This window comes from Zootermopsis nevadensis, unplaced genomic scaffold (genome assembly GCF_977971745.1).
Source record: "Zootermopsis nevadensis isolate Lab colony 2312 unplaced genomic scaffold, Znev_1.0 Znev_ptg000022l, whole genome shotgun sequence".
In the NCBI taxonomy this organism is placed as follows: Eukaryota; Metazoa; Arthropoda; class Insecta; order Blattodea; family Termopsidae; genus Zootermopsis; species Zootermopsis nevadensis.
In genome coordinates, this window is record NW_028259154.1 from 11,935,762 (window position 1) to 11,963,122 (window position 27,361).

At 37.9% G+C, this 27,361-nt stretch overlaps 2 protein-coding genes across 5 annotated transcripts; both read left to right on the forward strand.

The window, feature by feature from the left end:
- Positions 1 to 1,992: 1,992 nt before the first annotated feature.
- Positions 1,993 to 4,969, forward strand: LOC110837763 (F-box/WD repeat-containing protein 2). 2 transcript variants are annotated; one of them, XM_022080244.2, is made up of 5 exons: positions 1,993 to 2,129; positions 2,608 to 2,834; positions 3,917 to 4,190; positions 4,270 to 4,713; positions 4,782 to 4,969. In XM_022080244.2, the coding sequence occupies exons 1-5, from the start codon at positions 2,032 to 2,034 to the stop codon at positions 4,924 to 4,926; spliced, it is 1,188 nt and encodes a 395-aa protein (XP_021935936.1). In that variant the 5' UTR covers positions 1,993 to 2,031; the 3' UTR covers positions 4,927 to 4,969. The 2 variants fall into 2 exon arrangements, with proteins under 2 accessions (XP_021935936.1, XP_087209934.1); XM_087353808.1 differs by having other exon boundaries at positions 4,016 to 4,190.
- A 1,522-nt stretch (positions 4,970 to 6,491) lies between these two features.
- Positions 6,492 to 25,385, forward strand: eRF1 (eukaryotic release factor 1). 3 transcript variants are annotated; one of them, XM_087353803.1, is made up of 10 exons: positions 6,492 to 6,611; positions 7,350 to 7,641; positions 7,907 to 8,082; positions 11,976 to 12,103; positions 14,819 to 14,969; positions 17,547 to 17,737; positions 19,483 to 19,612; positions 20,094 to 20,314; positions 20,983 to 21,130; positions 24,545 to 25,385. In XM_087353803.1, the coding sequence occupies exons 2-10, from the start codon at positions 7,541 to 7,543 to the stop codon at positions 24,625 to 24,627; spliced, it is 1,329 nt and encodes a 442-aa protein (XP_087209929.1). In that variant the 5' UTR covers positions 6,492 to 6,611; positions 7,350 to 7,540; the 3' UTR covers positions 24,628 to 25,385. The 3 variants fall into 3 exon arrangements, with proteins under 3 accessions (XP_087209929.1, XP_021935935.1, XP_021935934.1); XM_022080243.2 differs by lacking the exon at positions 6,492 to 6,611 and adding an exon at positions 21,278 to 21,392 and having other exon boundaries at positions 7,123 to 7,641; XM_022080242.2 differs by lacking the exon at positions 6,492 to 6,611 and having other exon boundaries at positions 7,125 to 7,641.
- Positions 25,386 to 27,361: the final 1,976 nt, after the last annotated feature.

Sequence of the window (27,361 nt, forward strand, 5' to 3'; positions counted from 1 at the left end):
TGAAGTATTTTTTGTGATAGAAGGTTTTAGGATTTTCATGTACTTTGAGAATGCTTCAGTTCATATTTATGTTAAAATACATAATAAGTTTTTGTATGAATGTGCTGCTGTAGTTTTGTGGGAAATGTGGAACTGTTTCCTGTAATGTCCACTGGAATCACAAACAAATCTGAATCTGAGATGGCTCTCATCATACTTGCATTTCTTTTGTAATTTATCTTTCATACCAAAAGTGCTTGTAGCTCCAACACTTGTAATTGATAGGTCTTGATTTAAGTTTTCCTCTTTTTTTAAACTTCCTGCTTTAAGCCAGCATTCAAGAAAATCAGACTGTTGTACATTCATTGATACTTTGATTTTAATTCACGAAGACTGATAAATAGTCAACACCAGTCTGCTTTGAGTTCTAAATTATTAAGTGCTGGGTATGAACTGGCAAAATATGTTTGAAGAAGTGTCAGCAGTAACTTCAATTGTCACCAAAGTGTCACTGCATACATCCTAAAAGCACATGCTGACATACTGGCATTACTGTATTGGGAATGTCCACAACAGTATGTACCTTGTGATTGATAATTTTAGGTAGGATCTGAGGTTTTCTTGGCGGTGAATCTAAAGACGGCTGTCCTCTGGGTTGCAGTGCCATGTAGTGTATTAGAGGTTTATCAACCAGGCTACATGGCAGTACAACCCAGAAGACAGCAATCTTTGGCCATTGATAATTTTGTTTCCCTAAGTTGGTATTGTGTAATGATGTATGAAGTTACCTGTGTTATTGGAACAGCAAAGGCATTATAAAATGAGTTGATCTGTCATTAGATGATATCTCTTGCATAACTCTTGAGACTACTCTATCAAACCTCATGATATGAGACAGTGTTTTGGTGAAATATTTATGAAAGCCTTTAATCTACTGGAGTTTACATGTGTTCTTTGCACTTTCACATTCTGTATGCTCATAGCTTTGTAGACAATGTGTAGGCCTATATGTCAAGATAGATTTCAGAATTACAGTGACTGCTTTATCTCCTGAAATTATTTATTATGTGTTCATTGTACTGTGCAGACAAATGTAAAATAGTGAATAAAACAATAAAATTCCTAGGTCATTTATATTAGAATGTTATTACTATTATTATTTTAATTATGATTTGCTTTAGAAATAACTTGTTTGATTCAGTGTTAAATTTGTCGGATATAACCTCAAAGGTCTGCATTGTTACCAGGTTTGTAATTACTTATTTCCAAATGATATTTCATTCATACCATAGTGTTTGTTATTACTTTCATATCACTAGTTACTTCTTTCTAACTGAGACAAAGAAAGTGTTTTCATACCACCATATTGGTTTACAGTCTAAATAATTATTTGCTTCAATAAAAGTTGAATATTTTTTTTAAACATTGTTTCAAGACCCATACTACATAGTGCTAGTACCACTTCCACCTCAGAAGCTCATACTTATGCCATGTTATGACAAACTGTATAAGTTTAAAAAATGATGTGGTTGGAATGGCCTCGATTGACATAGTGTTGATACGAAGATTTATGTAAGTCATCCAACAGTTCTCAGTTTGAAACATGTGGACAGACATTTATTCATTGTATGCATGTCATGCAAAGATTATTTAAGAACAGTGGGAGAAAGTATCAGCTTGTTCTAACCCATTGTAAACTAGAGAATCATCAAATGATTGTGAACATGTATTACTATAGGTTATGTGTTTTGAACAGAAACACGCTAAACAGGTTAATTTGGCTCTGATGTATCTCAAACCATTCAATACAAATTTCGCTGACCATTGGGTAGCTTATCCATGATTTGCAAGAGTTAGTAAAAAAAATTATTATAACAAATAATTTTGCAATCTAATGAAGTTGGTTGTGACAATCATTTACTACCATCTTTCATTTGGTCTAAGGAAATGAAGTACATGATACATATGTTACCCTGCCTACTGAGCAAATGTTTATTGAAAAGAGACTAGCAATGGAGTAGCTTGCACTAAATTTAGACTCCTTGCTGGGACATGGAAACACTACCCACAGAGTTGCAGGAGATTTTATGCAGCCACCTGGATGGGGACTCACTCTTAAGGGCTTGTTCTGTCAGCCCACAATGGAACAGGTGAGTTGAGAAGTGAAAGAGCACATACACATTAATTTCTTCATATACTGTATGTATCAAATGTTTGTGTTGCTTACCAAGCAGGTTACCTTAGAGTAATATGGCTGGCTTCTTTTTTGGAGGAGCCTGCCTGTTTCAAATCTGCCAAGAAATTCATCATCTGAGGATTATCAGTTTATTGGTGCCTTCCATGCAAATGTCAGGGTACTACTGTCAGATATTTACCTTTCCAACATTCACAATCATTTTTACACTTCAGCTAAAAGAGCATTTTTAAATAACAATAAATCCCAAGTCCTTGTGAGTGGTTGTTACTGTATTAATAATTATTATCAGCGCTATTGCATGACCTACTTACTTTTGCAGTTGAAAGAATCATTAAATGCAAATGTGATGCCCTGTGTAGCATGTCACAGAACTACAGTGTTTGTTCCCCAGGTGAGAAATTTCAGTAATACCCTGCTGTGTTTTATTTCAGAATTATCTCGTCATTGCAGCCAGTGTGGCGCTATTTGTGTCTGCACTTAGGCACCAGTTCTGTGAATTATATTGCTGACAACTGGAAGACACTTTACATTACCTGTCGAAGGCTCTTGCAGCATCTAAAGAAGGGATCTGCATTTAAACACAGAAACTTCATTCCTGAGAATTTCCATGCTTCAGTCATCAGAGGGTTAGTTTATGGCAACGGATATCTGTTTGCAGGTGAGTTGATCTGATGTAGAAGTTTTGAACCAAATTCTGAGATACCAGAAAGTGGGAATCATTTTAATGTTTTCATACCCAGAGATTATAAAAATAAAATATTCATAAGCATGTACATAATATGATCACATCAACTGTAACAGACTCTTTGATCTGCATAGATTTTTCATCTCATCAGGTGGCTTGGGTTTAAGTCCTTAAACTTCGGAAAGCTTGTTAAATTGCATTTTTCTTTCAGGAGTTAGAAGTGTGATCTGGTTTGATTTGAAGGAAGTGAACTCATTATATGAGTTGTAAACCTTTCATACATCACAGATATAATAAGGTTAGAGACCTAGGATTTGAACACATGAGAAAATGATGTAGCACACTGTATTTGTATTAAGAAGGACAAAATATTGGTACCTTTGGAACCATCAAATTTCATTATATTTTACTATCAGATGAGTGTTTTGCCATTTTTCACTTGTTGTTTTACACATTAAGTGCTTATGAAATTATTTACTTTATGGCCACATCTCATTTCTTGTGTATATTCAGTGGGAATAATGACTTATTTTATGATATGTATGGCATATAGTAAAGTTTTATAATCTAAAACCAACAGTAAAGTCTCCCACAGTATTCACATAATACAACAAAATCTGCATGACCAATTTTCAGTAGCAGTGTTCCATATTACCATGAAATGTATATATACACCGCCACGGTGGTATAGTGGTCAGAACACTAGCCTTGTAATCCTGGGGTCCCAGGTTCAATTCCCGGTGGTGCTCAGATTTATAACTTGTGTTGGGCAAGGCCGTGGTCTAGGTATCACGGAGTTTTCCTCCGGGGGCTTCCCCGGTTTCTCCGTGGCATCCCAACAATTACTCCATTCACACACAGAAGAAGGCAATGGCAAACCACTTCTGGATCATCTGCCAAGAACGTATATGAACAGGTCCCAGTCCGAGAAAACGATAGAAGGATCCTGTTCATATGGACCTGGCGTCAGACAGAACGCTAATAATAAAAAAATTATAAAATAATAGTATATATACAATCATCCAGGATTTTTTGTCTCCATCATTCACTTGCAGGCATCCACAATCTTGTGCAAGTGTGGCGGGTATCAGACCTGCAGTATGTGGCAAAGTTTCAGGTACCTTACAAACTGTCGTGTTTAACGGCGTCTCCAGATGGACAGGTGTTGGGAGTTGGTTGTCACAATGGTGCTATCACCACATGGCAACTCTTCTATGAGAAGAAGATCTGCACAGAACCTTTAATGAAATATCATAGACATGCTGGCTACATCACAGCCATGGACATTAGCACAGAACTGGATTTGCTGTGTAGCGGAGGCAGTGACAGGTTGGTGTGAATGTGAAGCATTCAGTTTGTGGTGCATTACACTTCTGAACCCACTCCTTCCACTTGTTCACTATTACAGAACTACTCGAGTGTGGAACCTCTTCTCCGGTGTCCTCCTGTGGACTGCGACAATGAACAGTTCTGTGTCACAGATCATAATGATGCCTCATTATATCCTACTTCTCGCAGATGAGGTCAGCATCCAGCGATTTTCTTGGCTAACACAAGGTGGCAGGTTAGAGGCTACTGGACCTTCTATACTGACAGGTGCCTCGATGCGTCGGTTTCTCATCCATGACAGGAAATTGGTATATGTCAGGAATGGAGGAGCCATTGTGATACTGGACTGGTGTACAGGTGAAACTCTGCATCAGTTGTCTCTAGGATGTACAGATATTGACCTCGTAGCAGTCGGAGCAAAATTCATGTTGGCAGCTCTGTGGGACAACTTTTGCAGGAAGCAGGAGCTTGTGATCATTGACCTCTCAAGTGGCAGTGTTGTGGGAAGCTACCCCATGCCCTAGTAAGTACCAGTGAGTCTACAGTTAACAAGCAATATGTTCTTTCTCACACTTGACTTTGTGTCTTCAGTTGCAGGCCAGAATATGTTGTGGCTGGAGAAACTGCGTGGCTGAGTGGACTTGCATATTGGAAGCCTGAGACACTTGTGATAGCCACTTCCAATGCATTTCAGGCAACGCACTGCTTCTACTTGGTAACATGGCGTTGCATGTAACTATGGCACTATAATAAAACTAAGCTGTGTTCTGGTCTGCTAATTCTTTGTTCATTTTCAACAATTTTACAGTCTCAAGAATATCCCTTTGCCTATCATGTAATTAATATTTAATGTGTTATCAATATCATATGCATGGAAAAACATCACACACTGCTGTTTCAAGAACAATGATAAAATATCAGAGTTGTCTTGTGTCATACAATTTTGAATGCAATTTAAAAACACTGACCTATTATGGTACAAACATGAAATCAGTGAGAGATCCAGTCATATGTTTTTTTCCTTCAGCCTCTAACATGACGTTTGAGTCAAGGCCACACTTGTTATAGGCTGGTGCTGATACTGGTTACGTGCAAGATGTGCAGGTGCGAACATTGTAATCATTATAAGTATGTTTGTTCATTCTCGAACATTACTTCGCATCAAAATCGTTTGCTGCTGTTTATGAAACATTGAGCAACGCATATCTTAACAAGGAAGAGCCGAATAATACGAGAATAAACCGACTCGTAACAAAGTTTCGCAACACCGGAAGCGTTTGTTTGTGGAAAGTGCTAATCGAACGACAAAATACTAGTGTAATTATTGTCATATGTGTACGTATTTCAAGCAGTGCATCAGCTGCAACGTCGGGATACGGCTGCAAAAATGTAATCCTGTGATTGGTGTCATCGTTTCGTGTTTGGAGGATAGGGTTGCTTTTTAAATGCAACGTTCTGACAATCTGCTGGAGCGTTATCTGCTACACTCAGTTTATGAACTTCAATCGTTGGCCAGACACAAACTTAAATATAGAGGGGCCTAAATTTCCGACCTTGGTTAACCGACATTCCGGTTTGTCAGACGTGCTGTGTTGGAATGCTCCATTTTATCAACAGTTAACTCAGCATGTAGCTGAATAACTGAATGAACCTCCAACGCACCTTGTACATTTTATAATTGTTTTTACTCAGTTGATTCAGACACGCTACTATTCGGCGTGACCTTGCCGCAAATAAAATGAAGGCGGCTCTGAAACAAATAACCGCCACTAATTTATTTCAAAATAAACTATTTTATTTGCATATTTACATTATGTTAAATACTATGTTTGTGAAATTTATTTGTTACTGTATTGTATTTTATTCGTAGTTTAATAATGTTCTGAAGTTAACCTTGTCTTTTTTCGTTAGTTTTCCGTTTGATTCGACATCCTCGACTAACCTACCGTCCTTCGCCCGTTTAGGTCGGATAATCGGGACTCTGAGTTAAATCCATGACAAGCCAAAGATTTACAATGACATGCGGTTAAGTTCAATACTGGGAATTTTTATTACATAGCTGTCGAATAGCAGTTGTATCATCATGGATTTGTCAGTAGCCTATTTGACGTATTACGTCTATGCGGAAGGGTCATTCGGCAAAAAAGCGTAACGAAGATGTGTAAGATCCTTATCAACAGTGTGTAAATATGGACAGACCACAATGGTAAGCTTTTATATGAACTCCTGCGTGCATTATTATGTTACCTAAGAAACTAATTGTTGAATAATCTGTTTAATCGGCATTGTTGTGTTACATTATTGCCGTCAACAATCCGCTTCCGTTATTGTGGAAAGAGCTGAGCTGCGAATCGCTTGTAGAAGAAGTGCGTCGTAGACTAGATAATTTTGTGCTGGTAAAAACGTTTTAGAATATCACAAGTAAGTACTCTAAAGTAAGTACTTAAGAATTATTACATTATATACATTTCATTACATTACAGAGACGTATTTACGTCAGATTCTCCGGAACCGTGGTTCCACTGTCAATTTTTTTTTTGCTCATATAATTGCATATAATCACTTCGGACCACTACATCTTCGGCAACCTACCCGCCATATGTGCCTTCACACATCTAGATTTTCGATCATCTTCTTTGGTATCTTTGAACCACCACAATCGTTTTGATGACGTTATAAGCCCTTCCAGAACATAGCAGATTTCTGAACGCTATTTGCTACTTGCATGATTGCCAACACACTTCATAATCGATCCCGATTAGTTTCTTAAAATGCTGAATGATATAAATATTTACAGTAATATCTAATATCGAAATTCAGTTTTGAAAGTTTCTGTTGGTTGATTGATTATTTTTAAATGCTCTTTTCACTTTCTGTTTAATTTGGTTCATAACTGCTATTCGCGGAATGTTAGTTTCAACGGATTCCAGAACCTTGAGCCTTACAATCTAGTTCTGTACTGACGTTGCAACAGCGTGAATAAGGCTGACGTCCATACAGAAGTTTCGAAACATTTTTGGCAGTGCACATGGCACATGGTTTGTTCTTATGTGGTGTTCAAGAAAGTTGGGAATACTTTGTGATTGTGTTCATAAAATTGGCAATAGTTACATTACAGATGTAAACAGATTGGAGTAATACTCTTTCCACTTATTATAGAAACCGGAAAATTCCGGATTTCGTTAGTAAATCGCCAAACCTGTTGGACATACGGGATTGAGGGGCCCCCATACGGCAGGAGGAGACTTATCTGCGCCATTTTGCCACGGATTTGGCAGAGATCTTTTGGAATCTACCTCGAAATATTGTTGGGAACTATTTCCCGAAGGAGGAAGGACAATTAGTTTAAGATGTCTTCCTCGTACAATAATTCTGAAGAAAGTTCATCCGACCGAAATGTCGAAATCTGGAAAATCAAGAAGCTCATCAAGAGCCTGGAAATGGCAAGAGGGTAAGGAATGTAAGCTGTTTGCGTGTTTGGTGAAATGTGTGCCAGAAGTAGGTACAGTAAGAATGTATTAATAAGTTGTAATGTGTCGCTGCCTTTGAATTACGGTTGTTTTTAAAATAATACCTACCATACTTCAGCCAGATTGGGTTCATTTTACTTTCACACAGAGATAAGCACACTTAAGTGTATCTGTTATTATTTACCTTTGCTGTTATATGTTGGCTTAGATTATTTGCTCAATATACTACTTAGATTTTTATCCTAGGAATGGTACGAGCATGATTTCCCTGATCATTCCACCAAAGGACCAGATCTCTCGGGTGAGCAAAATGCTGGCTGATGAATTTGGGACAGCATCAAACATCAAGTCTAGAGTGAACAGGCTCTCAGTATTAGGTGCAATTACATCTGTACAACACAGATTGAAACTTTATACCAAGGGTAGGCATCTGCTGTTTTTACAGGTTGCTAATTTTAAGATGGAGCAAATGCAAGACCAGACCAGTCTGGAACAAGTGCTACTTATTTCCTGTCATGTAATGAAATTTTTGTTTCGTAAAGTTTGCAACATTTGTGCTCTGTTTGAGAAGTACGAAACATGGGAGGAGTGATGTTTGAGAAAGATCAGCTTATGGTTTCCATAGCAACATGACTAAATTCGACTAGGTAGTGCTTAGGTTTTGAGCCCAAAGGTAAAGACATAATAGATGAGTGCACAGTGATTCATTTCAGAGTTCAGAGTGAGTGTAGGTGAAACACAGAAGGATTCATTTTGTCTGAAGTGAATTGTTTCACTGTGCTGAACAATTCTGTCATGAATTGCCCATTTCTGTTGTGTAATAAAAATGCTGCTTCACTGTGAGGGGAGCCATCATTAAAAATACAGATGGATGAAGACCATCTGAAAATTGTCTGTTGGGCCATGTACCCTGATATCCATGACCACACATGAGACCTGTACTGATTTTGTAGTATTCTGCATCATTAGAACTCCAGCTGTATGTAATTATACCTAAAGATGGCAGAACTTATGAAAAAAGTAACTAAAACTGGGGAACCTTGGAAGTAGGCTTGCAGATTGCTATAAATAATGAAGCAGAAAGCTTTTAGTTTAAACTAAATTTATCTGAAAAGAAATGTAACAGGACATAAACACCATAATTCCTGTTATTGTGGCTATAATTCCTTGTGACCTTTAGTGTTTGTTTTTAAGGGTTCACAGAAATTCTGAACCTCTGATGTGAAGGAACCTTCAATTTATGTATGCTGGGCTTTGTGTGCTTCTTTGCTGAGCAGAACACATTGCAGAATACATGACATTTTCTTTCACATATCTGTTTGGTTAGATATTTTGTCCTCAGTAAATTAAATTTTTATATTTTTATGATATAATTCTGAAACACTAATATACAATCCCAAATCACACTCCTTGCATTTTACTTGCACTTTCTTTTGTATCCCTTGTGCAGAAGAGATGCAACAATTCACTCTGGAGGAAGTAATTGGCATAGGATTGCTAAAATTTACTTTGAACGTAGTAACACTTTTCTCTGTGGCAGCTTGTCTGCAAATGGGACGATGGGAATGAGGTCAACTTCCAACATTTTCAATCAAGTTTTGCATGTGGGCAAATCATAAATTTCTGTGTTTTGTTTTGGCACAACATGACGTAAGGAGGAGGAAGCTGTTTGCAGTAGTCATGTATGACAGATGGATGGAAAGAAGGTTTTTATCCACTTCCATGTCTGCCATTTTATTAAATAACTGTCGGTCATTCTGCCAAAGTGTCCTGCATGCTGGTTGTAGTCCTGTGCGATTTGTAGCTTCAAGTGTTTTTATGTTCATCAAAAGATGTCTTCTGTTGCTGGTGGATTGTGTGTATATGTCAGTACAGACACATCACATTTATCTCTCCAGACCATTGCCATCAAGTCATCGCTTGTCCTGGACTGAATATTGCCACATTTCAGTGGTTTCTTTGATAATAGCAGTTCAAGTAGCATTCTCTTTCTTTTAGGTTGTACTGTTCCACAGTAGTTGATTTTTTGTTCTGTCATATTTTTGAATAAGTGAGGAGAGAAAAAGGAGCTGTTTAATGTACAGGACTCATGTTCTATTTGAAACATACCCTTTCTTTGAAAAGTACTATAACTTTGTCTACAACCAGATATTCTTACGAGTGCCATATTTTGAGTGGGTTTTTATTCTAGAAGTCAGTGGTATTTCTTAGTTTCCACAGACTGTCATAGTTGGGTCATTTTTGTTACTGGCACTGTCATTGTTCGAAAAGTGTAGGCATCTAATAATGTAAAATAACCAGTCAATAAGAAACTGTTCTATTGTTGACCGATAGATTGCCAGACTATTGTATATGTCATGTCCCTGTGAACAATAAACACCAGAAATATTTCTGGTTCAGAAATGTCAGGTAGCGAAGAAAGTTTGCCATCAAGTGTGATCAAATGTTGGTAATATATATTGGTCTCCACCAGCAAAGTGTAACAGATGCAACCTGAAAATGCTGTATGGAATCGAGTTCTTGTTGATATGGGGTGCCAATTCCTGTCTTTTGCCAGATGTGTCACCTGTGAATTGATGGACACTCTTGTTTGGCCCATCTATCAATTGTCCCCATTTGGACACCTCCTTGGATGTGAATGGGGTGGTGTCACCTTCATAGTCACATCTTTTGTCTGCGGTATGGTCATGGGAACCCGATAGTCTGGCCCCTTAGGCTTTCGATTTTTGCACCTGTTCTTTTAGACTTCCCATTTTGGCAACATTTGGGGTGATTGTTGTGGTAGAATTGTGGGTTCTGTCAGGTCTTCTTCTTCATCCTAGTCTGTTTTGTTAATCTTGACCTCTGTGCTGTGCAGTTGTGTTCTGAAACCAGACACTTCTGGTCATAATGTGCAATATAAAGTTACTTTTTGATTCCATTAACTGAATGAATAATTTGTAATATTTTCATCTGTACACAGTGCACACATTCTGAGGTATTTTTAATTTTCAAATTAACTCTTGCAATGGAAGGAGTGGAATGAAATTTATTTTATAAGATAGAAACAAACCCTCTTATTCAAAATAAATGTATTGTTCTTGTCCCTGACACCAGCTTGAGCACCTGAAATGATCTTTTGACAAAGCTTACATACACACATGTTGAAGTGTTTTTTTTCCAGGTATGGACCTCTATGCCATATATGATTTTTACTTATCTGATTTTTTACTATACATTGTCGATAAACTGTTCTGCAATCCGACCACTGACAAAAACTACGAGAAAGATTGTGTTCATTTTACCATGAGGCTTGGCAGACCAAACAAACATGCCTATAGCAGTTCTAAACCAAGTATGGTAGATTCCGAGACTTCCTGCCACCGTAAATATGCATCATCTGGGTAAATTTGGAAAATAATCGATTAAAACATGGAAAAGATTGAAATAATTGAAAATAAATGTGAAGTAGTATAGATTTATTTCTACAAAATTTTGTATGTACGTAAATAGGATTGTTCTCAATAATAGAGTTTTTATTTGTGTTTCTAGCTTAAAAAAATTAAACACTGTATTGTAACTGCCAGCAGTTTGAGACTGTTTAAATTTCAATTAAGTCTGTACATGTGCATAAATCCCAGGAATTTAAAATGCTGTATGGAAAAGGTTAAAGTAATTATTATTTATTGCTAGATAACAATGTTGCAGTTTTTACAGAATTGCGTATAAAATTATTATAAAAATGTTGTATATTTCCTGTGAGGACGGTGATACGGTTGAGTTTTAGTGATGTGTGGCAAGCAAAGTGGCGAACAGGTGTGTGTCAGGCAAAACCAGCTCACTGCAATTTACATCTATTGCGCTGCATATAGTCTGAATTTAGCCATCAGCAAGGCTTGCTCAATTGTTCCAATTAGAAATTGTGTGGTAATTGATGTCAATAGATTTCTGAAAATCTTTGCTTCTCCTGTTACAACAACAAGCTGAATTAAGCAGTTATTTTTAATATTGTGTTGCATTAGAATATATTTACACACACATACAGCAAGATTTCAAATGATGAAGTGAAAATAAATTAACTTTCATTTAAACCAAGGTGTCAGGATTTTCATTTCATTTAATATTTGTTATGTTGATTTTGTTTTCCATACAGCCCCTCCCATTAACAGTTATAGATATGTTAATGTTACCAGAATTTGTGGGTTCCATGTCTGTAGGGGATTCATGACTCTGTTGAGTTGTATAACAGAATAGCCATGTATTCCATTCTGTTTTGAACAGAAAACCTTGAAACTCATGTTTCTTCCATATTGTAATGAAATTGCTCTACTTTCAGTGCCCCCAAATGGACTAGTAATTTACTGTGGAACGATCGTGACAGACGAAGGCAAAGAGAAGAAGGTTAACATCGATTTTGAACCATTCAAACCTATCAATACATCTTTGTATCTATGTGACAATAAGGTAGGTGTCATGGAGTAAGCTGTCAAGGAAATACAATATGGGTCCTGTATGTGTATTTATTTGTTACTGTTTTATCTATGATGCTGTAGCTATGTAGTGTCAGATGATAGAATGGTTGATGGTCAGTTGGAAAGTATTTGGAAGGATGCAGTTTGGTTTAATTTAGGAGGGGCAGTGAAAAACCGTAAGAATCCTCAAGCCAGAATGTTTGGGCCAAAAGTTGAACCCAGAATGTGCCAAATACAAATTAGTAGTGCTACAATATGCGACTGTAATCTTGAGACTTGCAAGGAATGCAGGAAGTCCGAAGCGTTAAAGGCTGATTCTATCTTTGCTCCTTCCTCCTTCACCCCATTTCCTCACCCTGCAAGTCTCCAGATTACATTTGCGAACTATACATATATGTTGCCCTTGGTGGACTAGTGGTTAGCATGCTTGCTACTGGAGCCAAGGTTCACGGGTTCAAACCCGGCCGAGGTCGATGGATATTTAAGGGTGATGATAAATCCATAGCACAACTTCCTTTGGAGGGGAAGTATAACCGGCGATCCCATGTTATAGATTCACGGCATGTAAAAGAACCTTGCGAGCATGAAACGAATTGTTTCGTAAGCAAAATTCAGTGGCCATTTCTCACCCAAGTCTCTCCTGATTCACTACTAGATGGCTCTAGCAGTCAAATCAGGATTGAATAGAAATTGTGCAGAGACAGTGGGCTGTTTACTCACTACTCACAAATGCACGCTTCAAAGACTAGGGAAACCTTCGAAAAGGAAGTGGCGAAGACCCACAACTGGGTTGCAGAGCCAGGAAAGAAGAAGTGCTACATATATGCAAAGTATTTCTGCCCTGTCCCCCTGTCAGCTACAGTTAAAGAGCTGCCCGTATTTCATTGCGGCTACCATGGGCAAAATGTACCTTTCTCTGTGTGCAGAATGTTAAGTAATAGGAGATAAAGTTTCTTTCTAGAAGTAAAACACAATCCTCAGTGCACATTCCCGAAGAATGGTATTTAAACCATAAAACTCGCCTTTATTGTTGAAGGTTGGTGTAGTGTAGTTTGTGAATTTGAATAGATATAAAATGCATGCAGTCGTTTTCTCATTAATGAGGTCTTTAAGTTTATTTGGTGTCCTGTGTCTGATGTTAAATGTGGTGGCATGCTTTAGTACCAGTTGTTACGAACCATCAGGCTGAAAACTCGTTCCATTTTCTGGCATGTGGATTGTTTTCATAGTATTTCACCAACATAATATGTTGCTAGAGTGCAAAGTTCTTTATTCCAGATGGCCAGTCTAAAATATGGTAACTTGTATACTTTGTTGCTGGCTTGTTGAGCAGGACTTACAGTCCACGACTGTAATCTTGAGACTTGCGGGGTGAGGAAGTGGGGTGAAGGAGGAAAGATAGCGTCTGCCTTTAACGCTACAGACTTTCTGCATTCCTTGCAAATCTTGAGATTACGTCGTGGGCTGTATGTTGCACAAGGTGGGGGGGGGGTGTTTTAAGAAGCTGGTGATGCAGAATGGGTAATTGGCTCTATTTTATAATTTGGCCTTGGTATTTACTTAAATGTGTGGCATCATATGTCCAACATCTGTGAAACTGTTATATGGACATTTCTGATGTCAGTAACAAATGCAAATCTTGTTAATATTTAAAATGTGTACTTGCATTTCTGATTATTTAATATGTTATATTCTTCCACACTACATGTGCTTTATATTTCTATCTAACAACACTTATGTTAGTGTTTACATTCTTTGTTTATGCTGTGATACACTGGTTTTCTGAACCATTTCACCGCAATATTGGTTATTACCCAAGAAATTAAATTTGCTACACCCTGCTCTCTAAACCTGATCACTTTTTTGACGTAAATACGTCTATAAGGAAGGGTCATTCGGCAAAAAAGTGTAACGAAAAAGTGTAACAAGTGTACCTAGGGAACGTCGTGTTTACTCAGCATTATTGTTTCCTAGGAAGCGTCATCTGTTTACTCAGCATTGTTGTTACCTAGGGAACGTTACATTACATTAAAATACATTACTTTACATTACATTCATCTACCACAGACCCATCTTAAGCGTAACTAATTAGAGTTAAATAAGCAATGTCTTAATCAAACTTTACTCAATTGTAAAGCGGGTATAAAGGAAATATTTAGAATAAAGCCAATATATAAACTTCCTTTCCGTATAGACGTATTCACGTCAAATTCTCCGGAACCATGGTTCCACTATCACTTTTTGTTTTAGTTGATTATTGAATGCAAATCATATGTTGTATTATGTTTAATGTACAGTTATGGTTAAATACAAAGATTATAAAATTTCACCGTACATATTTGGTGTCAGCTGTGCCATCATCAAGGGATACGTCTCATATCGAAACTTGATGGTTTTATGCATTTGTTTTTTTTTGTGTACTCATTCTGTTCATTTGTTTTAATAAAATAAATTGTGCCTTTGCATTTCTTGGAGTGAAAATTCAGATTAGATATTTGTCTAAAGTTTGCACTCAGACCACCAGGTGGGGAGAGAAGGAATTCAAATGTGAGGAATGGGTGAAAATAAGCAAACTGAATAAAGAATTCCCTTCTGTGACATCAGAGTGGACATTGTGATGTGATGAAAGAAAAGCACTGTCAGATTCACAATAGTGTTGGAGTATTTAAAAACCACCCTGCATAGTCTGAATTATGTTGCATTACAGTTTCACACAGAGGCCTTGACAGCGCTGTTAGCAGATGACAACAAGTTTGGGTTTATAGTGATGGATGGAAATGGGGCTCTGTTTGGCACTCTGCAGGGCAACACCCGGGAAGTGCTGCACAAGTTCACAGTGGACCTGCCAAAGAAGCACGGTGAGCACTGGCCATTGTTTTGAAATGTGCGGATTACAGAAAGAATTCCAGTCCAGTCATGAAGTGATGTGTGGAGTGTAGTCAAAGAGCCCGGTAACAGCTATGTCTGGCAGTAGAACTTGAAGGCTCAGCACAATTTTCTGGTCCAGAACTAGCTGAATTCAATTCATGATCTCTCGTTTTACATTTTAATACATGTGGCTCTTATTATATGTAGGTTTTTTCTCCCATTTTGTTATATCCACAGTTTTATTTCGATATCATGTAGAAGCTACAGCACGTGCTAAATGAGTTGCGTATACAGTTGCCGTAATTTGCCTTATCATTTTTGGTGAGTCATGTGGTTCCTTACTCCCTTTTCACCTTGCTCATAGTTCATCCAGTTCTTCTGTCACCATCTCTTTGTCTTTGCTCTTAGTGATATCCAGTTTTATCTGTAACTAAATTTTGCACACGCTGAAAATATTCCTGCAAAGAGAAGGATGAATCTGAGGAAAATAGGAATGTGAACAAGGATTAATCTTGAAAGGTTGAAATCTAGTGCATTCAGAATGCAATCGTATTGTTACTTATTATATGACCCTCGTGTATAACTGTATTATCCTCTCAGATCTGCCTGTACAGTAGCTGCTTTTAAAGAGGTATTCTTGCCCAAACTAGAATCCGTCCCATCTTCATCATCTATTTAATGACTGAAGAAATTTTTGTCTTTATGCTTTTATTTGCAGTTTTTATGTTTGTACTGACTTGTGTTTAATGAAATATGAAATGAGAAATGAAATGCCTGCTGGGATCTTAACTGTTAACCTTCAATGTTAAGATATGTCAGTAGATTAAAGACATTGAAATTGGGGAAGTTGCCACCGTTGATGGTGGTTTTTGGATTCTTTGTTCTCAGTGTACCATTTCTCTAACACACAAAGTACACAGCTACTTTTGTCATGACTACACAACTTATTTTCTTCATTAGAATACATTTCTCTGCTGGTATTGTTCATTATCAATAAAAACTTTCCCGGGTGATGAGCCATCTGACACGGCTGATAACTCGAGAAAATTTTTATTGAGTTACGTCGCCGCGAAAGCTTCAAATCGTGTATTGTTCATTATATTTCCAAGTTTTAATATTTGCATTTCTTACAGTGAGTGAGGTTTGAGTGTTGAGAAAACATTGCTGGTGATGTCTTCTTCTTGTCTTTATGAAGAAACCATCCTCTTTTCCATTTTGTTCTTAAAGAGGTGTAATTGTGAATGTGTGTATTTTTGCCAGTTGAGGGACTGGATTAAGTCACTTATATTCTCCTGGACATCGTAGTTGATGCCTGAAGAACTTGTAGTTAGTAGAGCTGGTTTTGTTTTGAGATTTGTAATTCTGGCAGGTAATTGTGGTGTGAGTTTGTTTGGGTTCTAATTTTGCTTTTGGGTTCAATAATTGCAAACTTTTTTTTCTTGGAATTGCATGGTTTTGGATGGTTCATAGGGCAGAGTTTTCTGCCGAGGGCTACAAGAAAAGAGTGTAAGCAACATTTCGTCCTGTTATTTTGTTCACCCTTCATTCCTTCTGTTCTTGAGTTATACATGGTGTGTGGCCCAAAATGTCCCACTTCCAGTAAATTTAAGTTTCAGATGCATGTCAAGAAGCAACTTGTGTATTGCTGTTCTGTATTGAAATTAAATAAATTAAAAGCGTGTTTCACTGACATTCAGATTTGTATGTGCTTGTGAGAAAAAAGAGAAATATAGAAATATGTCCTAAGTTTAAACTAGGAATTAATAAAAAGAGCCATGTATGTTTTCATTTTATCCACTCGTGATGGACATTGAAATATGGAACAATCGGTGCTTTGACAAGGAGCGTTAGTGGATAAGAGTTTGACATGCCTGGCCTGCGGTTTCGTTGTTCTTGTGCCGCTGTAAAGTAATGGAAACTGTGAAGCATTGTGAAAGAAAATATGCTTGTAAAATTGGCTGTCGGTCATCAGGGTATCTAAGAGTTCATTTTTGTCCATAAATAAGTTTTCAAAATGTATGTATAGGAAGTAACTGTTGCATGTTTGCCATAATTTGATCTTAACTTTTGTGGATGATCTGGGAATTGCCCAACTTAGGACTCCTCATGTGGAAATTTTCAGACTTTCAAAGCCATGTGATTGGTCTTTAATAAAATGTGCCAGATCAGTGTCCTAGCCTTGTATTTAAAGGGTCCTGGGTTTGATCCAAACTGTTGCTGTAGTATAAAATCATAATTTGACCCTTGATCATTGTAAATGGTCAGGGAGTTCTCCATGATTACATCTCATAACCAGAGTGCAGAAACATAAGTAGGTCTTTATGTAAAGTGCCTGTTGTTATTCACTGATTTCATCTAAAAGTTACATGGCTTGATAATTTGACATAAGACTCTCCATTTGTTGGGCAATTCTTGAGTTGTTAACCTGTAATATGGTGTTACAGGCACGGCAGGGGTGCAGACATGCCTGATAAGATCATTTACAGATATACAAAGTGAATATTATTGTGTACCTTTTCTGTTCCCACGTGAAAGTCGGTTACGTAAAGTTGAGGTTCACATTTCAGGTAGAGGAGGTCAGTCTGCTCTCCGATTTGCGCGACTTAGAATGGAGAAAAGACACAACTATGTCCGGAAGGTAGCTGAAGTGGCGACAACACTTTTCATCACAAATGACAAACCAAACATTGCTGGCATCATCCTTGCTGGTAGCGCAGACTTCAAGACAGAACTAAGCCAGTCAGACATGTTTGATCCGGTGGGTTTCCACAGAATTAGAAATAAAGGGTGCATTTTGTTGTACTAGTGATTTGCAGTCCAACAAGGTTAGGGTGTTTGGACAAAATTAATATTGTGCTTCATTCAGTCAGACTGTATGAGTCTTTTTCAGTGTTGTTTACTCTTTTGAATAACAAAGACAAAATAGTATAATCTGGTCTGTGTGTTGGAAGACCAATGTATTTCACTCATGCTAGAACCAACCTGTAACATTATGTAGGAATTGGGTTTGTCTTCACTCCTTCATGCATTGCATCTGTCAGGGAAGTTACATATAAATCAACGTAACTGTTCTTACACATATGCTCATGCAATAAATTATGGGTGAAATGTGTGTAGGACTTGCAGGCATGAAGCAATTAATGGGCTTGACTTTGCTTGTGAAGGACAGTTCTAAGAAGTGATCGCTTTTGAGAACAAAAGCTGTTACATGAGAAAATGTGTTGCTCTTTGGGTCACATATATGTAAATGGGGTAGCGACAAAGTGACCCTTGCACTATGATTGCTGATGTATTGTGCATCCCCATTCTTCTGGTTTGCCGGTAGTCCTGTGCTTACATAATGCACAGTATTTTACTCGGTGGAATCTCATGAAAATTGGCTGGTTCCAGAAAATGCCTGCCCAAATGACAAAATAATAAATCTGGTGGCCATAGTCAAGGCCTCCATACAGATTCCAGGTTTTGAAGAGTCCCTAGGTCTCTGAAGAGGATTAACGTCTTACCTAGGATACTGCCGTCAGACCTGGACCTTTTAGGCCCTCTGGTCAAGGCCTTCCTAGGCTTAGATAGTGCCATTTACCCCATTTTATTGATTTTCTGACCATCTTTATCAGTTCTCTTTGCACTGTCTTGTCAGATAGGCTTTGTGGATAAAGGCCATGCTACAGCTGTAATATTTTGGTGGTGCAGTTTATGTGATTTCCCTTTTCCCTTGGCTTTCTGGATTCCCTGGGCAAATGTTACTGCTGTAAGTGCAACTTCCTTTTAAGAAGTGTTTTTTTTTTCAGCATTGCCAAGAGAAGTTTTACAAAAAGATGTACTACTGTTTCTTAATGTACTCGTAGACTCTCGTGTGAAAAGCAGATCACTCCCCTAAGATAAGATGTATATCTTTTGTCTCATTTCTTCTTTGTAAATGGAGAACTTCAGGAACTAGTCATTGGTACTAAAGGCTGTCCTTTCAGGCCTTGAGGAATTAAAGGCATCAACTCTTATAGTACTAGAATACTAGACAAGGGAGAATTTGAAATTGACTAATTTCATAGATCAGAATCCTTCTTGAGATCTAATGGTTACTTAGGCAGTCAAGAAATTATATTTCTGTTTAACCCGAATGCTCACTGCCTAATTTCACAAGAGCCTGTCACTGGTAAGGAATCTGTCCTAGTCTGTGGCCTGATAACACAACTTGCTAATTTTTTAATAGGGGGTTTTGCCACCCCTTCCCCATCTGACAGCCCCTAAGCTGCAGGACCATCCCTTGACAACTGGCTGAAATTGCTTTTTCAATATAGAATCCTAAATTGTTAGAGAGTAAATGGGGATTCATTTGTAGTAACTCGAATTGTTGGGAGAGCATTGTGTCTTCAGAAATCTTTATTATTTTTGCAAACTGTGACAAAGTACCAAGGAGAGAGGCTTCAAACATTTGTAACTCACATTTAGTTTACTGCAAGAAGTTCTGTGGTACAGTATGTTTGTACGTTGTTATGTGCATTGCAGCGGTTGCAAGCCAAGATCATCAAACTAGTGGATGTGTCTTATGGGGGAGAGAATGGCTTTAACCAGGCTATCGAGTTGGCAGCCGAGTCCCTACAGAATGTGAAGTTCATTCAAGAAAAGAAACTAATAGGTAACATTTACTGTAGTGCTGCATGTCTTCAGTTGTTAACTGTTCATGGCTCTAGTCAGAAGCTTCGAGCGTTATTTGTACATTCTGCACATTCTTTTTGATGTACCACTTCTAAAATGAATGCAAACAAACAGTTGGCAGACTTGCCCAGGTTATTGTCATTACATATGTTTTGAATGAATAACCTATATTTGGGTTTTGTTCATGAAACATGTTTTCCTCTGTGTACAGGTCGTAAGAGAGCTTACTTATTGAAAGGATTATTTACTTGGTTGGAGTTTTAGGCATTAAATGGTGGTTTTAGTGTCATATTTTATAAAACAAGTATGAGAACATTTGAATTATGTAGAAGTACCAAGTTAACCATATCTTATCCAACAAAAATGGTGTTTAATGAGAAAAGAATTTTTCAGTGTGATTTAATGTGTTAAGCTGTTGGAAATTATGATGTGAAATTGAAGGTGCTATCATGGTGCTGCAGGGCGCTATTTTGATGAGATTAGCCAGGACACTGGGAAGTACTGTTTTGGGGTTGAAGATACGCTGCGTGCACTGGAGTTGGGGTCCGTGGAGACGCTCATTTGTTGGGAGAATCTAGACATCCAGCGCTACGTGCTCAAGAACCATGCGACGGCTGAGGAGAAGATCCTGCATCTTACGCCTGAGCAGGAAAAGGACAAGACACATTTCACAGATAAGGAGGTGAGCAGTGTCGTCCAGGTGGTATGCAGAATGGGGGATGATGAATATTAGATGGACACTGCTCAGATTAACACATTAACTGTTAATTGTGCTGCTGGCTGCCCTTTCAGTACAGTGACTGAGGAGATGGCTCGTTGTACGACTTCAAGTTTGTAATTAACACGTTGACCGTCAGTCTTTAATTTCCTGGATATTCCCTCGGTTATAAATCCCTGGTTATTCCATATGAAATCGGCAGATTTAAGAAAATTTATAAATTTTTATGTTGATTATTCCCCCCAATGTCACAGTACATCTTTAGTGAACTCGTACACCAAAATTGTGAAGTTGTACCTTTGACCCCTGTTGAGACAGAGGTTACTGAACCCACTGAAATTGGCAACACTGTAAGGGTTTCCATTAATTAACACAACTTTCAGTACTGTAAATGCTGTAATTTTGTGAACCTTATAAATGTTCTGAGATAATTAAATTGTGCACACTTGTCTCTCTTATTAGCTGTTTTTACTTTTTACATTTGTCCTTTTATTCATTTGACATCCCAGTGTGGGAATATAATCAGTTGATTCTGAAGTTTCAGAAGAACGTTGAAGCTTTGGACTTTGAATCTAATATTCAGTTCCATCTAACACCATGAAAAAATTAAATAAAATTGTTTCCATTTCCAGAGTGGGGTAGAACTGGAATTAGTGGAATGCCAGCCACTTTTAGAATGGCTTGCCAACAACTATAAGAGCTTTGGAGCTACACTTGAGATAATCACAGACAAGTCTCAAGAGGGGTCACAATTTGTAAGAGGCTTCGGAGGAATAGGAGGTGAGTACAAGTGATGGGACTAGATTGTGGACTGAAACTAACACTGAAGTGTATACCATGTGGTGTTGGGTATGCATGTCTCACAGGCCAATTGGCCTGTGCAGTGAACTTGTGGATGAGGGGCTGTCACTGTTTGTTCTCGCCCAGGCATCCTACGCTACAAAGTTGACTTCCAGTCGCTCCAAGCGGACGAACCTCTGGACGATGTCGACCTTGATGATTACTAAGGTCGCTCGCTCCACTCGGTTTGCCTCTTCATCAGGTAGACATCAAGACCCCACCCCTGTAGTTGTGTGATGTTCACGTGTGCATGCATTTGAAAAGGGTGCAGACAACATGCCTAGCTTTGTGTGTTTGCCTTGATTTGATGTCGTGTTCACAATTGTGGTTTTCTCGCTGTTTTACAAGATGTAGTATGCTTGTTGAAATAACAACTGCAAGGCTGAATGCAGATGTTGGTAGGACTGCAGTTAACCTTGCAGCATTTAAGCATGTTATGTACGCTGGTGCACAGTAGTTCTTCACATCATGTGTGCATGCTCTAATGCCCTTAGGTACATATGGTACACTATGTGCAACAAAAATGGAGCACTGAAACTTTCCAAATTTTCAAACCAGAAGTGATGTAAGCATACAGCTGGCTGTGTAATTCCAGTCATTCGTAATATTCTTGTATTTGTCCTTATGTGGTTTTTCTGTAACTTCTATTATAATTATCTGTACAGATGTATGTTAAGCAAAGATGCCAGAATGTTTGCTGGATTTGAAGAAAAGCATGAATTAATGTTAGTGACTTTTCTGATGTGTTTGACTAAATTCAGTGGCAAAACAGAGGTGAAGAAAATATGTAGTTGCTGGTAGACTAGCCCTGATACGAAGATTACACGTGCAAGTAATGTCCTGATGTTGGCTTTTTGTTATTCATGTATTCGCACTCGCTGTGCTCACTCGCACTGTGCCGTTGCATATTATTTGACAAAAGTGTTCAGAATTTCTGTATGGAAGTAATATCAAATGAAACTGAAAATGGATACCAAAATGTGTGTAGATTGTGACATTTGAAAGGAAATGTATAATTATTGTTTGCCTGTAAAGCCTGCTCAGTCCAATTACCGTTTGTTAATGAGCAAAAAGTAATCGTCAGGATTATCATTCATGTTATACTGTATTATTTGAGCTGCATTGGTGAGGCTAGAAGTGTGTAGAAATCAGGTGTTTCTCTTGTTTGTTTGTGAATTGTTGTTTGTTGGCATTCTGATTTAAAAGTTACCATGTTTGAATCAGATTGTAGACAGTTTTATTTGCAAAAAAACCGCCATCTTTAGAAGTATTCTTGTTTCGAAAAGTATCCCACTTACTTATACAGAAATTGAATTAGTATATTAGCTGTTGAAAGGGCTGTTTTCAAGACCTAACATCTTTAATATGATGTCCAGAATCCCTGAGCATCAACCATGGATCTCATTCATCTTGGTATGGACTCAATTAAAGATCAAACATAATGTTGAATTCAAGCATGCTTTCTGTTAATTGATGTTATATTAACTTCATTGTCTGTTTGTAGCTTAACCCAGTAGAGGGTCATTGCCGCCTCCTTTTCGGAGGTTTCTTAGTCTTTGAAGTGTGCATTTATGTGTAGCTACTGACAAGCCCACTGACTGCACAATTTCTACTCTATCCTGATTTGACTGCCAGAGCCATCTAGCAATGAATCAGGAGAGACTTGGGTGAGAAATGGCCGCTGAATTTTTCTTACGAAACATCTCGTATCATGCTCGCAAGGTTCTTTTACGTGCCGTAAATCTACGACATTGGACCGCCGGCTTTACTTCCCCTCCGAAGGAAGTTGTGCTACGGATTTTTATCACCCTTAAAAATCCATCGACCTGGGCCGGGATCGAACGCGCGAACCTAGGGTCCAGTGGCGAGCACGCTAACCACTAGTCCACGGAGGGCAACAACTTCATTGTGGGTTTAATTTATTATTTCTGACTTGTTATTTGAGATGAATATTCGTATGGTTGATACGTGTAACAGAGAATTGGTGAGGGATGTACTTTGATAGTCACATCGTTTACTCTTGTTTGTTTACATTTGAAAGTGCAGTGGCAAGTTATATGCCTTCGTATGGAAGGTGGGGGTATTTGAATTTTACTTAGTATTGGTGGTATATCTTATAGCATAACTGACATATGAGGTTAGAAAAGCACCTAGACAGTCTTAAATATAAACACATCTTAAAGCATGTAATTGTGCCATCTGTAAGAGTGCTTTGTCCTGATGGAGTAATCCAGTTCCACAAGACCATTCCTCTGTTCATGATCCTTGTGTGGTTGTAGAATGGCTATCATGGCATGTTGTTGAACTCACTGACTGGCCACTATAAGCACTTGACTTGAACCCCATCAATAATGTGTGTAGTGAGGTGAAGAAAATCATGCAGAAAACATGGCCCGATCTCCCTCCATGAAAGTTGCTTCATCTCGCTTTTATATTGGATCTCTAATTGAGTCCTTAAATATAGATGCCAGGTCTTGAAAACAGCCGTTTCAGTGGATAACACATTGATTCATAATTTATGTAAGTAACTGATATATTTTTTATGAAATTACAATGCTTCTGAAGTATGTGTTTTTTGCAAATACAATTATTTGTTTGCAGTCATTTGAACATGGAGCCTTTAAATCAGAACACCGGTGAACACAAATTATGGCTTCCCTTCCAAATGTAACACAAACAATAAGAGTGATAACGAGAATAATAATGATGTATGGATTTTGGTAGTTGAAAAGTTACTGGACTCTATGTGCTTTACAGACAGCAATGAACTTTCACTTTTGAATACCACAAGTTACATATTTCGCTATCCATTTCCAGTTGCCATTTGTTAGAGTTGCACATGGAAATTTTTCGAGTAGTTGAAAAATGTACGACTGCACAATTTAAATATGCGTGTGAATAAAATATATGCATTAAAAGAACATATGCCAACATTGCTGTCTTTTCTTAACGGATATCTTGCTTAAATAATTTGATTGGTGGGCAGTAGGAAAAAAGCCACATGTGGCGAAACAGTTGGAGATTATGAATGAACAGAATTATGATGCCAGCTGTAGACTTAGATCACTTCCAGTTTTAGATTTTGTAAAGTTTCATTGCTTTGTTCTTGTTGCACAAAGTATACAACTATCTTCCAGAGGTAGGTTGTAGTTTTGTCGTATCAGGTCAGCTGAAGGGCGGTAATGTGATACGAGAGAGGCGCCCTCCCTGATGTGAGACATGGTGTCCTGTTAAGTGTCCTATTTGTTTCTACACTGCAGAAGTGGTTTGTATGGTTTATGTGTTTTGTTGTTCCCATTCCAAGCTAAAGTGTTTATTTGAAGCTGTCTGATGTGTGTGTTCATATGGTTGCAGGACTGCTGCGCTACAAAGTGGACTTCCAGAGCATGCAGTGTGACGAGTTTGAAGATGATCTATATGACATCGACGACTATTAGGAATCAAATATAGGCTAAAGCAGTGCCTGGCACATGCTCCTCAGTATTTCTATTTATATAATGGGAGCATGGACCAGGTGCCTTGACATCTGATCACGGGAAGGATGGTTGAACCTTGATAATTTGAGGACGAAATCGCATAAAGTTGATATCATTCCTCATGACAAAACAGGAACAGAATTTGGCAGGAACCGAATCATTGAGGTTTGACTGTAGAGGATATCTGTCGTTGGAAGTCAACCCCAGGCAGTTTCACAGTTTTAGATTCTGCAGCAAAATCTTATTTTTTATCCGTACAGTTGAGCCTCTAGCTTTATGTCATGAAATTTAATTTTGTTCACCTGATTTACTTTATTTTTCATACTGTGTTTAAGTCGGTTTAATTTTTGGATTACAATAATGACATTTAAATATGTTTTGTATTTACAGAAAGAAAGGGAAAGAAAGTTACAAGAACTGTTCCGAGCGTTTTGTTTGTCGTATTTACATTTCCAGGAAGCGATATTTATGCATTTTACGTAGTCACACTATGCATGAAGGATGGTCTCATTCCTGCATCTTACTGTAGACAAGCAACTTTAGAGTCTGAAGCATAATTTTTGTTCCTTCCTCACCTGGTCACTTGCTACTGCACTTCATGGAAATATTTTGGCAGCCCTTAAGCTTAGTTCTGATGTGTGCTCAAGTCAGTAGACAGGGGACAAGTTGCTGTCGATGAATGGTTCTCTTGATATTAAAGTCTGCTTAAGAAAACCGTATATTCTGTTGTCTGCCTTCTTGTTAAGCCACTGTTGCATGGGACTTAACCATGGTGAGTCCTTTGTGACACTGGCTTAGTTTCTTCGTAGCAACAACATGTGAGTATCATTTCATCCATCCAGCAAACTCATAAGCAAGTTGAGGCATAGGCATTTTGGGCATATCTTATGTTCCAAGATTCACATTTACATTCAGAATTAGTTATGATACATGTCTGAGTACTTCTGTTTGTTTTTCACAGTCATGAAGGTAATTTAATTACCTTGATTCATCTCATTATCCTGATTAATGGTAGGCATGTGTCTATGAATTTACTTTTTCCGAAAGTTCGTTCGTGATTTTTTTATGCAGATTCCTCCTAGGCGAGTATTGTGATAGAACCTTACAAATGTTTCTACATTCTGCCTTACATGTTATTCATGCATCCTTCATATCTTCTTTGACCGTGCATGACCTCGGAAGTTGCTACAGTGTTGCGAGGTGATAAAATAGCCTGTCTAGATCTTGGGTGCGTTGAACAGGAAATCTTGCTCTGTAATCTGCCTATCGCTCATATTGTTGACGCATCTCAAAAAGTAATTGGCTTTATCAGTTTTGAAAATGTTTGTATTTTTGTTGCCAGTTGTGCTGCAGCATATTTTAAACCTGTCCATTTTGGGGATTTCGATCGCCCGGTGCTTGAATGCGCGTCGATGCCTGTGATTAGCTTTGCGACGGTAGATTTGTATCTTCAGTACTTCCACATCAAAAGCAGTGGTGTTTATGTTACTAAGTCTTTTGAGCTTAATATTTTTCTAAACAGGTATTTTTGTACAGAAAATAGTCTACAAAATTAAATTTTTTGAAGTTTGTGTCAGGTGTGATATGTCGGCTGCGGAGGCGAGTTGGTGCCGAGTCAGGTATGAAGTGCGTCTGCGGCATTTTTATGTTGATACCCAAAACCTTGTTATTGACTGAATTATGAAACACGCCTAATGAGTTGAACTTTTCCTTGTTGAAGGAAATTGTAATTTATTTTCAGACCAAGAAAGTTTCATGTAAGGAACATGTATTCATGGAAGTGGAATAGTTAATAAGTAACTGAAGATGTATTAATGGAATAAACACTCCACTCCTTCATGTGCAACACTTTCGCTCTGAAAATAAATTAGTTTGCACCATGAAGTTGAGATCTCAGATTTATTTGGAATTAACATATGGAAGTTCAGAAAACAGTTCATAGGATGTCGTGATAAAATTAATTTACCGTGATTGTGCTGCATTCTTAGACAAATAATGTACTCGTTAATGGTGATAAGTGAGTGAACAATTTGGGAACTGGTTAACTCAAGTACAGAAAACAAGAGAAAATGTTGTGGGACATGTCAGGATAGAGATGTACCATGCATTAACTTCTCAATTTGACCTCTGGGGTCCGGGGCCCACTTATTGTAGTTATGTATACTGGCGGTAGGTCAACTGCGTGAAGATCAAGGTAATCCATTCGTATTGTTTAGCCTACATTAATGAATAGATACGTCATTTATCAGTAGGTCTACAAAAGAAATGACGCTCAAAAATACGTGCAGAACAATTCAGTTAAGTGTTATATGTGGCTGATGCAATGTTATGGCTGTCTTGTAGTCCGCTAATTTATTTTATCATCTAAGGATACATACAAGACAGTGGTGCTGTTACAAATAAATGGGCATTTTAATTGGCATGGGCATTATTTGATTTTCTCAACAATTTTAGAAAAAACAACCAGATATAATGGCTTATAAAAATATATCTGCTGCGCATACTGATTGACGAATTAGTAACTCATTGCTTTTATTTTGTTGAATTGTGCCTAAAATGTTACATGCCAAGGGAAAATATGCACCTAGAAAGGGTTATGTCGTCTTGGAAAATTATGTCGGCTTTTCTATATTAATGAAAACATGACTTCAGTTTCATTGATAGTGATTATGAAATAAGTAATGTTGGTGGGAGG

Excerpts from the sequence above, each read along its gene's own strand:
- LOC110837763 (XM_022080244.2), top strand. The coding sequence starts at position 2,032 with ATGGAAACACTACCCACAGAGTTGCAGGAGATTTTATGCAGCCACCTG. Across the intron at positions 2,130-2,607 it reads GTCAGCCCACAATGGAACAG|AATTATCTCGTCATTGCAGC; the intron begins GTGAGTTGAGAA and ends GTTTTATTTCAG. Across the intron at positions 4,714-4,781 it reads GGAAGCTACCCCATGCCCTA|TTGCAGGCCAGAATATGTTG; the intron begins GTAAGTACCAGT and ends TTGTGTCTTCAG.
- eRF1 (XM_087353803.1), top strand. The coding sequence starts at position 7,541 with ATGTCTTCCTCGTACAATAATTCTGAAGAAAGTTCATCCGACCGAAAT. Across the intron at positions 12,104-14,818 it reads TGTATCTATGTGACAATAAG|TTTCACACAGAGGCCTTGAC; the intron begins GTAGGTGTCATG and ends GTTGCATTACAG. Across the intron at positions 17,738-19,482 it reads AGTCAGACATGTTTGATCCG|CGGTTGCAAGCCAAGATCAT; the intron begins GTGGGTTTCCAC and ends TGTGCATTGCAG.